This window comes from Talpa occidentalis, unplaced genomic scaffold (assembly GCF_014898055.3).
Source record: "Talpa occidentalis isolate TD23 unplaced genomic scaffold, MPIMG_talOcc4v2.1 talOcc4.9, whole genome shotgun sequence".
In the NCBI taxonomy this organism is placed as follows: domain Eukaryota; kingdom Metazoa; phylum Chordata; class Mammalia; order Eulipotyphla; family Talpidae; genus Talpa; species Talpa occidentalis.
The window spans coordinates 80,561,137-80,574,671 of NW_023605305.1; the positions used below are offsets into that span (position 1 = coordinate 80,561,137).

At 47.9% G+C, this 13,535-nt stretch overlaps 1 protein-coding gene across 2 annotated transcripts; it reads left to right on the forward strand.

Moving 5' to 3' along the window:
* The first annotated feature begins 432 nt into the window (after window positions 1-432).
* Window positions 433-4,765, forward strand: MRPL9 (mitochondrial ribosomal protein L9). Of its 2 annotated transcripts, XM_037498602.2 has the most exons (7): window positions 433-573; window positions 788-944; window positions 1,460-1,584; window positions 1,795-1,845; window positions 3,068-3,169; window positions 3,615-3,698; window positions 3,818-4,670. In XM_037498602.2, exons 1-7 carry the CDS (start codon window positions 433-435, stop codon window positions 3,950-3,952), a joined length of 795 nt encoding a protein of 264 aa, XP_037354499.1. In that variant the 3' UTR covers window positions 3,953-4,670. The 2 variants fall into 2 exon arrangements, with proteins under 2 accessions (XP_037354499.1, XP_037354500.1); XM_037498603.2 differs by lacking the exon at window positions 3,068-3,169 and having other exon boundaries at window positions 3,818-4,765.
* Window positions 4,766-13,535: the final 8,770 nt, after the last annotated feature.

Below are 13,535 nucleotides of genomic sequence, written 5' to 3' on the forward strand. Positions count from 1 at the left end.
TTTCAGCACTCAGTCCTTCCACCGCTTTTAAGTAAATCTAAAATAAAGAAAAGCAAGAACAGCATCCCTCTCTCCTCACTACCAGTCATCACAATGTCAGAATAAGTGGCCTCAGCGAGCAACTGGCTCTCAGCCCCACCGGAAAGCTAAAATGCAGCCAAGAGGGAGAGCGCGTCCGCGTGTTCCCGGCGCCCCTCCCCCGAAAAGGCGCCGGCAGACGAGCGCGGGAAACGCGGAATCACGCAGCTTCCGCCTCAGACCTTCCGACCGGCGGCGGCGGCGACGCCGCGAAGCCGCCCCACGCCTGCCGCGTCCTCGGCCCAGCGGGGCGGGACCCGGCCGCTCGGCTCAGGCGCGCCGCGGGCAGCCGCTGGGGGCCTTTCCCGCCGCGGGCGCCGCCGCCGCCGCCTGCTGGGCGCGGGGCCGGGGAATATGGCGGCGGCCGCGGGCCGCGCTCTGCTGCGGGCGGGCACCGAGCGGCTGCTGCGAGGAGGGCTCCCGGCGCTACTCCGGCCGCGACTTGAGGGGAGCACCCCCGGCCCGCAGCGCGACTTCAGCCTGTCTTGCAGTCGGGTGAGGGCCGGGCCTGGGGTCTGGGTGTCCTTGACTCTGGCGAGGCTACTTACGCCGAGTCTTGCTTGGGGGCCGGTGGCGGGCGGGGGGTGGGGGGTGTTGAGACTTGGCGGGGCCCTGGCCTGGGAGTGGCGGGCTTTTCACGAGGTGCTGGCGACTCGGGAGGAGGTGGGTCCCGAAGGAGACTCGCTCACTCTCGCTCCCCCGCTTTCAGGGCACGGTCATCGTGGAGCGCTGGTGGAAGGTGCCCCTGGCCGGAGAGGGCCGGCAGCCGCGTCTGCACCGGCGACACCGCATCTACAAGCTGGTGGAGGACACGAAGCATCGACCTAAAGAGAAGCTGGAGCTCATCCTCACGCAGTCAGTGGAGGGTAAGGCACTCTACCTCAGCCTGGTCCTGTTTGGCCTGAGTTTTTCCCTCCGTTACTCCTCACCTGTTTGCGCTCCTTCACTATTTTGTGAAAATAAGCTCAGTGTTTGAGAAGAGGGAGCTGTAATTGTGACAGTGAGATCGACCTCCCGTATAAATAATGAGAACATGAGTGCAGCAGCATCATTAACTGGGTGGAGAGAGGCCTGACAGTATGTTTGCAGACACTGAAATCCTGTGAAGGGACAAGATCTCACTTTGTACGTGGAGTGTTATGTATCCAAGCTCTTCTCTGTCCCCCACCACTAACTGCCTCATCCGCAACCCTTCCCATCTTACTTGATGAAACTAGTTAGATGTCAGGTAAGAAGACAGGTAAGTTATCAAGTGAGTATTGATTGCACATTTAGGAAGAATAAGCACTGTGGGAAAATAGCAGGTGCTTCTTTCTTTGATCATCTCCTTCTCTTTAAGGATGATTAGATAGTCCTCCTATAGTGTTTCTGTTCTTGGCAGGACTTGGAGTCCGGGGTGACCTCGTGGCAGTGAAGAAATCAGTGGGCCGAAATCGTCTACTTCCTCAAGGACTGGCTGTGTATGCTTCCCCTGAAAACAAAAAGATGTTTGAAGAGGAGAAATTGGTGAGCTAAAAGGAAGACAGAGGGAGTTGAAGGAATAAATCTTTAAGATTCCCATTAGCGACTTAATTCCCTTTGATTTTAACTTAGAAATGAAGTAGGGATTAGAAGAACAAGAATCTAGAAACCCCACCTTTGTCAGGCATCTAAGAATTTGTTATGATTTACCATGGATTAATTTTGAGTTTTTTCATCTTTAACTTTCTTTTCTAGCTGAGACAAGAAGGAAAATTAGAGAAGATCCAGACCAAGGCAGGTGAGGCGGTGAGTAGAAACATAATTATTTATTTATTGGTCTTTTATAAAGTCACCAGCAACCTCCTGAGAGACTCCTTGAAGCCTCCTGACTGCAGACACAAGGTTAGAGGGAAGGGGTAGCCTTCCCTGGTATGAAGACCACCTTTGGGTGAAGTGCCCTAACTTATTGAAGGAGATCCCAACCTGGGCACCAGGGAACCCATGCAAAATTGTAAGATGAGGGCTCTGCCTTCAAGGATGTTTACAGAAATATTGGAGAGACCAAAAGACACATGAAAAAGGTGATCCTTAAAGCGGTAAATTATAAGGGTAACATGGACTGAATTTGATTAGGGTGGTTGGAGGGCTTTCTTTCAGATAAAATTAAATGAGGCCATATGGGTTTAGTGGGCTTTGGATTGGCCAAGAGCTGGGGCACAAGCCAGAGGTGGGGGGTGGGGGTCGTGAGGGGATTCACCAGAGACAGAGTAGGAAACAGAATAAGCAGACTGACCGAAGTACACTGCTGAGGGGAGCAGCGAGCAACTCAGGAGAGGTCTGCTGCACCGTGTGGGTTTGCTCCCTGGTGGGCCAGGAATCAAACTTGTGCTGCAGAGGCTGCAGACAGCTTCATATGTTGCGTCTTAACCCCTTGCACAACCAGGGAGATCCAGGAAGGGTATTCTGAGGAGATAAAAAGTACAAGTAGATATTTAAAGCAAGTTTTAATTGAGAGTAGGCCAATCTAAAGCACAGGACATATATTGTAATATTAGGAAATGTATGTCTGGAAAAGAAGTTTAAAAACATCTTAAATTCTCAGCTAATAAATTTATACCTTATCCTATAAGCAAGGGGGAATCAGTGAAGTGGGGATGAAATTGCAGGCTCAGAAGTATTGGGTTAAAAACGGTCTATGAAAGTGATTGCATCATGAGATGTACCAGTAGAACCATTGATGAGCACAACTTTGACATGGCCTGTTTCTCCTTACTTAGATGTATAGGTAGGAAGCCAGGTGTAGGCAGCATTCCCCTGCAAAGTGTCACTGAGAAAGCCTTCCACAATATCAACCTGAGATGATAGAAATGTTCTCTCTTTCCCATCATCATCCTACTTGTCTTGGCTGTAAGGCAGAAATTATGCCCTTTTCCTGAATTCGCCAACCTTGTGCCTCCTGCCTCCTGCTAATACTTTTCCTTTTCTTTGAGTCCAACTCTAACCCATCTCTACTTATTATTTCTCTCAGACAGTGAAATTTCTGAGACATTGTCACCTGGAGGTGGGAATGAAGAACAATGTCAAATGGGAGCTAAACCCTGAGATAGTTGCCCGCCACTTCCTCAAAAATGTGAGTGTATCTCTGCACCCTGCAGGAAGCCAGCCTGGGAAGGAGGCCCATGATTTATCCCTTTGTTAGGGACAGTGTTTTTGGTTCTGTAGGAGGGAAATGGCTAAGAACTGGGGTTGTTACATAGAATTTGAAAACTGATAGGAGAAGATGGTCATTCATTTATTTCCTCTCTAGCTAGGGGCAACCTGGGGAAATGTGATGTACTGAAGAGTTTCTTACTTTTGTGGATGAAGTGATTTTCGTCTCAGGCCTATTTCTCTTATTAATCCACTTCTCTTTCTGAGAAATTAGAACTGAGTTTCTCTGCACCCTCCTGTGGCATCAATGAGGGTAAACTCCCTGGTTTTATTCATCCTTGTGCAGGAAATTCTAGACTCTTATGAGGTTGCATAGAATGGCAGCCATGTAAAAGGAGTGCCTTTTGGGTGTGTTTTTCTTGCAGCTTGGTGTTGTGGTTGCCCCACATGCCGTAAAGTTACCAGAAGAGCCCATCACTCGGTGGGGCGAGTACTGGTGCGAGGTGACGGTGAGTGTTCCATCTACTGTCTCATTTTTCTGACTGGGTGAAAACCAGGGTGAAGAGCTGGGATTAGGTGATCTTATTTGCTGTGTGATCTCTAAGAATTCCTGTCGCTTTATGTACAGGTAAATGGGCTTGACACTGTGAAGGTACCTATGTCTGTGGTGAACTTTGAGAGGCCCAAAACCAAAAGATACAAGTACTGGTTAGCCCAGCAAACTGCCAAGGGAACAGCTCCCACCAACTCCCAGAGTATCTGAGCCTGCTGTCCCTGAAAACTGCCAAGCAGAATCAGAGGCGCAGGGGAGCAGAGGTGAAGCAGCATCTTGATCTCAGCCCAGCTCTGACCAAATTCGGAATTGTAGAGAGCACGTGGGGCATCAGACTGAACTGCACTTGTTGGATTCTCCATGTTTGCCTTCTCCATCCTCACTGTTCTCACATGGACCTTGTTGGGACAGCAAGAGCACCAGGCTATTGCTTGATAAGCTGAAGATTAAAAGACCAGAACAGTCTAGACTCTTATTTGGCCTCTTCCTCCATTGAAACTCATTGGAACAAATGGAAGAGCTAGCCATGTTCTCCAGTATTTGGTTTATGCTCATCATCCAGACTGAACATTTGTATCTCAAAAAGAAATAAAGAGCTTGTGTTCTTTTATGGTGGTGTTATTGGGCTTGAGGAGATAGGGCACAGGACATCCAAGTGGGGTGTCCTCTTGAGCCTTGCTGCTAAGAAGGAAGAAAAGAACACATCTGCAGGCTACCCTACAGTTAACGAACAAACTACTCAAACTACTCAAAGCGGTATCTTTGGGCTTAAAACTTAACCTCATTAGGTATGTTGATAACATCATTGGTATGAATAAGCACAATGGATTCTGTTTCTCTGAGGAGATCTGAATAAAGACCTAAGGGTAATTGGAGAAGATGAAGCAGAGATGCTTAAAAGAGGGAACTTCTATTTTGTTTCTTAAACCAGCTCCTAAAATTTTGGAAGACAACCTTAGTTTCCAGACCAAGGTTAAGATATGGGGCTAGTCATTAGGTAATTATGTCTTGACAAGTGAAGAAGGAAGTAGATCTAAACATGTTCAAGGTCCATTAGTGGAAAAAAGACTAATTGTTGACAAGTGGTTGTGCCGTTGCTCAAAATATAATGAGACCGTACAATGTAGGAAGGGTAAGGATTGGATCATTGACTCTTGCTATCCTTACCGCAAGCTCAGAGATTGTTTTTTGTCACCTTGTTGAGCTCAACTACTCCCAGCCACTTAAGCACTCTGATTCTCGTAAGACCTCCAATAATGAGAGGTTTCTTGTCAACGGTTGCACTGATAACTATGCTCAATCTCACACTTGGCAGAACTCTAACTTCAGTCTAGCACTGGTATTGTTTTAAATTTGCCTTTTTTTTTTTTTTTTAAAGATTTATTCATGCATACAAGAACTGGGATACAGGCCAGAGGTATGGGGTGTGAGAGGATCCACTAGAGACAGAGTGGGGAACAGAACAGGCAGAATGACCAAAATATACTGCTGAGGGGAGCAGCGGGCGAGCCAGGAGAGATCTGCTGCACCATGTAGGTATCTCCCTGGCCAGGGATCGAACTCGTGCTACAGTGGCTGCTTCATAGGTTGCGTCTTAACCCCTTGCGCCGCCAGGGAGGCCCTAAATTTGCCTTTTCAATGATTCCCATTCCTACTGTCCTTGCAGTGGAAAAGCTCGTTGAACAACATCTTTCCACATCACCATCATGAAGCTCTCTGAAATTGATCAATAGGCACAATCTTCCATACACCTAACGTCAAAAAGTGTGGTGGGGGCAGTTCCTGGTGAAACACTGGGTTGGAGATCTTGCATGGGGAAACTTTACCTGGGGGGCCCTCTGGATCAACACTTAGCAGGGGAGTGTTGGGTAGAGGGAGACATTGAGCATTCTCAACAAAGGCCTCAGTCTATCCCTCAGGGAGCTCAAGCTTCCTGCAGAGATATGTACCCTATTGAGGCAAGTGGCCAAACCTATATACCCACACAGTGATGGGAAAGGGGCAAGACTTGGGTGAGGAGACACGTCAGGCAAAGGAAAGCAGTTCCCAGAGGGCAATTCAAGATGAGCGTTACCTGGTGAGCATCCCCAGCAGCTTAGGGAATGATTGCTTCAGTCCTGAAGGGAAGAATTTGGTCAACACACCACAGTCTCCATTACAGGCAGCAAGAGCACTTGCTTTGTAAGTTCTAGAATGATTTCTTTGGGATTCTAATGGGCTGCTCTGGAAAAAAAGAAGGAAGATCTGGACAGACAACAGTCTCTGCTGCTGTAGCTTGTCTTAAATAATAACAGCATGTGTATCCCTCTACTAAGCATTCTAGATTCCTACCCACACCCCCTCAGCTTGCTGGTCCACTTAGGTTGCCTGATGGTTCCCAAAATTGATGTGCAGGTTTATTGCAATCATGGTCAAAATCCTAAATCTTTATAGATGTATACAAGATTATTCTAAGGTTTATATGGAAGGCAAAGAAGCTAGAATAAAATTATTTTGAAAAGATGAGTATAATATGAAGAATCAGTCTCCCAATTTTTAACTAATTTTACAACTAATCAATGCTGTGTGTTCTGGATAGAGGGACACATGAAACAATAGAAATCCCAGAAATGGACCCACCAACAAATCTGCCTGACTTTATTTTTTTGGACAAAGGTATCAGAACATTCACTGAAGGTAAAAATAGCCTTTCAACAAACCATAATGGAGGAATTAAGCAGCCATAGGTAAAAAGTGAAACAAACTAAAGTCTAAGAACTTATTCAAAAATTAAAATGACCACAGATTTAAATGTAAACCATGAAAATTTTAATAGAAAAAAAATCCTCAAAAAAAAAGAAAAAAAAAAAGAAAAAATCCTCAAGATCCAGGATTAGACACAAAGAGTTTTTAAATTTAACATGAAAAAAAGCATGATCCATAAAAGGGAAAATCAAGAATTTGGACCTCTTCAAAGTTTTTAAATTTGCCTTTGGAAAATCCATGTGAAGCGAACAAAAGGACAAACTACTGGAAAAAAAATATTTGCAAACCACACATCTAACAAAAAAACAGTATCTTGAGCATAAAAAAGAACTCTCAAAATTCAGAAAAAAGCACAATGGTCCAATCAGAAAATGGGTAAATTAAATGTAAATGGTCTAAATACACCAATTAAAGACAGATATTGGCAGTGTTGACTGAAAAATATGCACATATATTTCACCAAAAAGAAAATATAGGGGGAAAATAGCACATGAATAGATGTTCAACACAAACACAATCAGTCATCAGACAAATGCAAATTTAAGTAACAATGAGGTGTCACTATGAACCTATTAGAATGTCTACAATAAAAACAGTTACAATGCCAAATGCTGCTGAGGATGCAGAGAAACTGGCCAAACATTGCTGGTAGGAATGCAAAGTGAGGTAGTCACTTTGGAAAAGAATTTGCATAATAAACACATTTAAACATACACTTTTTTTAAAGATTTATTTATTTATGCATACAAGAGCTAGGGTACAGGCCAGAGGTGGGGGGGAGGTGATGGGAGGATTCACCAGAGACAGAGTGGGGAGCAGAACAGGCAGACTGATCACAGTACACTGCTGAGGGGAGCAGCGGTCGAGTCAGGAGAGGTCTGCTGCGGATAGCTTCATAGTTTGCATCTTAACCCCTTGCACCACTAGGGAGGCCCAATAATGATTTCTTTTTAAGGTTGGTTCAGGTGCAGACACCTGAACCTGAAGCTTCAGCAAGGACTTGTAACTTTACTAGGGTAGCTGCCCTCAGCCTCCTGATCACCCATGCTTGATTTCTTTTTTTTTTTTCTTTTTTTTTGCAATGTGATAGAATGATTTCTTAGCACCAATCTATGATAAATTTTATTAAAACAACCATTTGCGAGCCTCCCCGGCGGTGCAGTGTGTTGAGCACAGGGCTGTGAAGCTGTCTGCAGCCTCTGCAGAGAGTGTTCAATTCCCGGCCGGCGCAGCAGACCTCTCCTGTCACACCCTCTGCTCTCCTCAGCAGTGCTTTTGGTCTGTCTGCCTGTTCTGCTCCCCACTCTGTCTCTGGTGAATCCTCTCACCCTCCTGCGCCTCTGGACTGTACCCCAGCTATTGTATAAATTAAAAAAATATATATATACGGCCTCCCTGGTGGCTCTGGGTTAAGCACCGCACTACGAAGCAATCCGCAGCCTCTGAGCATGAGTTTGATTCCCATCCGGCCAGGGAGAAACCCACATGGTGCAGCAGACCTCCTGTCTCGCCCACTGCTCCCCTCAGCAGTGTATTTCAGTCAGTCTGCCTGTTCTGTTCCCCACTCTGTCTCTGGTGAATCCTCTCACCCCCCACATCTCTGGCCTGTACCCCAGCTCTTGTATGCATGAATAAATAAATCTTAAAAAAATGTATATATATGGCCATTGAAATTCATTGAGACCACCTGAGGACGACATACTGACATACCTCTGAGAAGCAAGCAGTACATTACAGGTGCCAAGTGGCTGGCTGCAGGTGAACAGACCACTGCACAGGGCCAGCGGGGGAGCGGCAGGCACTTCTGGCTCAGGCCGAGGCCAAGTGGGCATGCAGTGGCGCCCATCCTTGATTTCATTTTATGATACAGGTTGAGCAGTGTCCTTGGTGAGTGCCATGTCTTGTTCCCAAGAAAGTCATGTCCTAAGTTCTTCCAGAACTCTGTCAGACACTGCCTGCCTCCCACAGCTTTCTGCTCAGTAGAAATCATTAGCCATTTGGATTCCAATGCTTAGGCATCCAACACCCCCACCCCCACCCCACTTCCACATCCCATAGTCCCCGTTGCTATTGTGTGCCTGGTCTGTGGTGGCCCAGCCCTGAGCTTCTAGTGACACGGGCTCAGGTCACCGCCACATTCCTTATCACTTGAGAAAAGAAAGTAGCCTTTGGGCCCTCTGCGGGACTGACCATTTGGTGAGGTATACGGCTTTACTTGGCGTAGTCACTAATACGTCCACTGGTTGACCCTCCTACCATGTGCCGCAGCAATTCTGTTGCAGAGTAGCCAGGCTCAGCCCCCACCACGCATAAACAATGTGAGAAACAGGAGCCGGGGTTAGGAAAGCTAGGTTACTCAGAAATCTGCTATTTCTAGGGAGATGGACTCATTCCGCAGAGAAACCAATCTCGGGGCTCAGGGTAGGCTTTTTAAAAGAGGCTGAGTCTTGGTTGGTCAGAATGACTTGCAGAAGATGCGGTGAGATCCTAGCTCCATGATTCATTTGTCAACAAGACGCTCCTGGGGAAAGCTAGAGGTTTGCTTAAGGCCTTTTAGGGGAGTTCACATGGTGATGATTTTTTTTTTTAATATTTATTTATTTGTCCATACAAGAGCTGGGGTTAAGGCCAAAAGTACGGGGAGTGGCAGGATTCACCAGAGACAGAGTGGGAAACAGAACAGGCAGACTGACTGAAATACACTGCTGAGGGGAGCAGTGGGTGAGAGAGGAGAGGTCTGCTACATCATGTGGGTAGCTCCCTGGCAGGCGGGGGATCGAAGTGGTGCTGCAGTGGCTGCGGACATCTTCATAGGTTGCGTCTTAACCCCTTGCGCCACCAGGGAGACCCCACATGGTGATGATTTAAGGGACAAACAGTATTGTAAAGGCCACAATAATGGCTCACTGAGACATAGGCCTTTTTTCCAGGTTGTACTTGTTGTGCTTTCACTTCTACTTGATTAAAGTAGGCTGACACTCTCTCCAGATTTCCCAGAACTTTCCGTCAGGATATTGGCTGCATTTCTTGGGGTCCTTGTCAAGAGTATGAGGCCCTGGATCAGGGGAATATACTCTGCCTTAACAAACTTATGTCCCCCGCCTAGATCCAACTATCAGATCAGCCCAGGCCCCCTCTCCTGGCTCGGACGGGTACATTCTGGCCGGGCTGTCTAGTGCCTCCGAGGCAGCCTTCCCTGAGGAGCTCTTCTGTGGGTTCTGTTGGCCTAGTTATTGGTCTGGAGACCAGGAAAGGAGGTGGGCAGATCTTCAAGGGAGCATTCATTTTCTTATAAGGCAGAGGCCTCTGTGTCATTCTGAAGCAGGGAGAAGTACTACCCTTTAAAAGGAAAACTCAAGTATTTTCACAAGGCTCACAGTGTACAGAATTTGGGGACTCAAGATGATTTTGTTTTTTGGGTTTTTTTGACTCAAGATGTTTTACGGCATCAACTCGGGTGCCCTATTCCATGTCTCAGGGTCTCACTCCTTCCCAGTAGACCTGGGAGAGTTTAGAATTCAAACTTCTCTGGAGCTCTGTTCCTCTTATAATTAGATCCTGGGCGTTTATTCTCAGTTTCAGGGTTCTCTGGATGCAGGAGATAAAAGTCTCTTCATAAATTGCCAAGAAGGGGCCTCAGGCTTTCACGATTAGCCTTTCACTGTATTTGACCACCTCAGCCTCTCATTGTTTCCCACCCAGGCCTGGATAGAATTTAGCCAACTCCATTGTCTTTATAAATTTCAAACCTGATATATTTACCCTAATGCTCCCCCTAACCCCACTGCCACCCTCCCGCTGCACCACTAGTGAATGTGTTACCAACTGCACTGCCCCAGGATGCCTGCACCATGGCGCTCTGCCTCTGCCAGTGATGGGGTCCTCATTGCCAGCTGGTCAGCAGGTGATTCAGCTTTAAAACCCCAGTTTAGGGCCTCCCCGGTGGCGCAGCGGTTGAGCGCTGGGTTGCGAAGCTGCCCACGGCCTCTGCAGCGCCGGTTCGATCCCCGGCTGCTCCCCGGCCACCGGAGGAGGGTCCCGCATGGCGCGCAGACCTCTCCTGCCGCCCGCTACTCCCCTCAGCAGTGTACTTCGGTCCTTCTGCCTGCTCTGCTCCCCGCTCTGGCTCTGGTGAATTCTCTCACCCTCCCGCGCTTCTGACTGTACCCAGTGCTTGTATAAACAAACAAACAAATAAATAAAACATGCCTCTAAAAAAAAAAAAAAAAAACCAGTTTAGAATCGCTTCCTCAGTACTCTCGGCGCTAATTTTCGGGGGCTAAGTTCCCCGGGACAGGTAGTCTGGGATGGATATTTGAGGTGAGGCAGTTTGTTAGGGTATGAGAGTGTGAAGACCCCAGGATCCCCCAGGAGCTCCGAGTTCAGAATTGTCCATGCATTTCTCTTAGCTTTTGAAACTGCGTTATTATTATAGGTAATGATATAAGATACCTGATATAGGATACCTGTCTTCACTCACTTGAAGAAGTGCTTGAACATGGGCCTCCCCTGGTGGCACAGCGGTTGAGCGCTGGGCTGTGAAGCTTCCCGCAGCCTCTGCAGCTTCCCGCAGCCTCTGCAGCTTCCCGCAGCCTCTGCAGCTTCCCGCAGCCTCTGCAGCGCCAGTTCGATCCCCGGCAGCCAGCGAAGGTCCCACATGGCACGCAGACCTCTCCTGTTGTGCCCACTGCTCCCCTCAGCAGTATATTTTGTCGGTCTGCCTGTTCTGTTCCCCGCTCTGGCTCTGGTGAATTCTCTCACCCTCCCGCACTTCTGACTGTACCCAGTGCTTGTATAAATAAATAAATAAATAAATCTTAAAAAAAAAAAAAGAAGTGCTTGAACAAGAACATGTCTTATCCCCACAACTTTGCATCCTGAGTAATAATATACCCTAATAATTGTTAAGTAGAGTGAACAGTAAGTAAATAAATGAGTGAATAATCAACCTTATGAGTTTCTTTCTTCGCTTTTATGGAAACATTTGAGGTGCTCAGGAAGCAGCATTGCCAGGGAAAAGGCCCTGGATTTTGTAGCTTCTGGAGAAACTGTCCTTACTGGAATCTATCAATTCGTGGATATTTTCCACTCCTCTGGCCCTGTTTTTCTTCCCCCTGTTGACGCTGCTCCAGGCTGAAACATGCTGGCGGCGTCCGGCGTTCTGAGGCCATGTCCAGGAGAGGGCGGCAGAGGCCCGTCCGGCTAGACAGGGAGTGCCTTGCTCTCTAGACTTGCCCTCCTTCCATTCCTTACAGGCACGAAGGAGGATTCTAACTGCAGCTCCGTTAGCGCTATTGCCCCACTTGTAAGGAATCGGAGCTGGCACAGGTCACCCCAGATCACACCAGGCAGTCAGGCCTGCCTACCCCTGGATGTGAGGAATTATCTGCAATAATTCCAAGAAGCTCCTAACTTTTTTAGCCTAAAAGTAAAATAGATCCGAGGGATGGAAGATGTCAGATCACCAGAGGCTCAGGTAGCTCCCATTACAAAGGCCTGCCCTTGCCCTGCGTCCCCTGGCTAAGTGTGGTTCTTTCTCGTCTCCCCCACAGCACCCGCCCCCCACCTCCTGAAGCACGTCATCTACAAGGACAATGTGCATCCACTTCTTATCTCGAAGTTGCGACTAACCCCCCCTAGCTATTCATATCAGTAGTACCCATGACCCAATTGCAAACTCTGGAAACCTTTTGATCTAAATCCATCTCCCCCTTCCTCTGCCATCCACATCCTGTCTGTATTAATGAATGATCCCCACATCCCTCTTCTGCCCATGCAAGAAATCTGGAAGTCTTTCTAAAAGCTGCCCACCCCTTCTTACTCCACCCCATTCGAATCCCCAGGAAGAGTAGAAAACAGGGAGCAGAGTAGCATGGACTGTGGTGATGGACTGTGGGTGCTTTAGGTGGTGGGTGAACTATGGTGACTGCACCTGAGCGGAGAAATCCTATACTGTGAAAAAACAAAGATGTTTAAAAAACAAATCAGGGGGCCTCCCTTGTGGCCTAGGAGTTAAGTCTCAGCTCTATCACACTATCACCAACTGAGGCCTAAGTCTGATCCCCGGCCAGGGAGCTGACCCACATATGGTGCAGCAGACCTCTCCTGTCTCTCCTGCTGCTCCCCTCAGCAGTGTATTTCAGTAGATCCACCTGTTCTGCTCCCCACTCTGTCTCTGGTGAATCCTCTCACCCCCCACACCTCTGGCCTACACCCCAGATCTTCTAAAGAAAAGGGGCGCTGTTGGCTGGCTAAATACTCAACTCCCAGCCTCCTTTATTTTTTAAAGATTATTTATGCATGGAAGAACTGGGGTGTAGGCTAGAGGCTCAGGGGTTGAGAGGATTCACCAGAGACAGAGTGGGGAGCAGAACAGACAGATCTACTGAAATACACTGCTGAGGGGAGCGCCAGGTGACACAGGAGAGGTCTGCTGCTCCATGTGGGTCAGCTCCCTGGATGGGGATCAAACTCGCTGCAGTTGGTGACAGCTATGATAAGGAGAATAAAGGAGGGGTGCTAATGGGTGAGATGCTGCTTTGGCGCTGACCCGGTAGCCATTCCCACTCTTGCAACCTTCTGCCCTAGAAGCTGGAGGAGGTTCCTTTGCTGGTCTCTGTTGCATTTGGAGTGGACCACACAACCCTGGTCTGGCTGTGAGCTGTAGGTGGGCAGAACTTTCTTCCTGATAAAACGGGGGAGGGTCCTCATCCTCCTCTCTGCCTGGAGTGCAGAAAGGGCCACGGGGTGTGCACGCCTTCTGCCACAGTGAGGCCACAGGATAAGGCTGGCAGAGTGAAAAGATGGACTCCTGGTCTGGGGAGATGCCAGACTTCCTATTTATGTTAAAAAGCAGCAGCAACCCCCTTTTGCATAAGCCGCTGTAAGCCAGGTTTTCTGTTACATGAAGAACATACTCACTGGTAGTGGGCAGGAGTCAGCAGAGACCTGCTAAGACGTGACTGTTGGGTGCAGGTGAGTGACATCGGTGGCTTGGACTGTACGATTATCTCCCTACAGGGCTTTCCATTTCTAGTCTTAGTTTCCT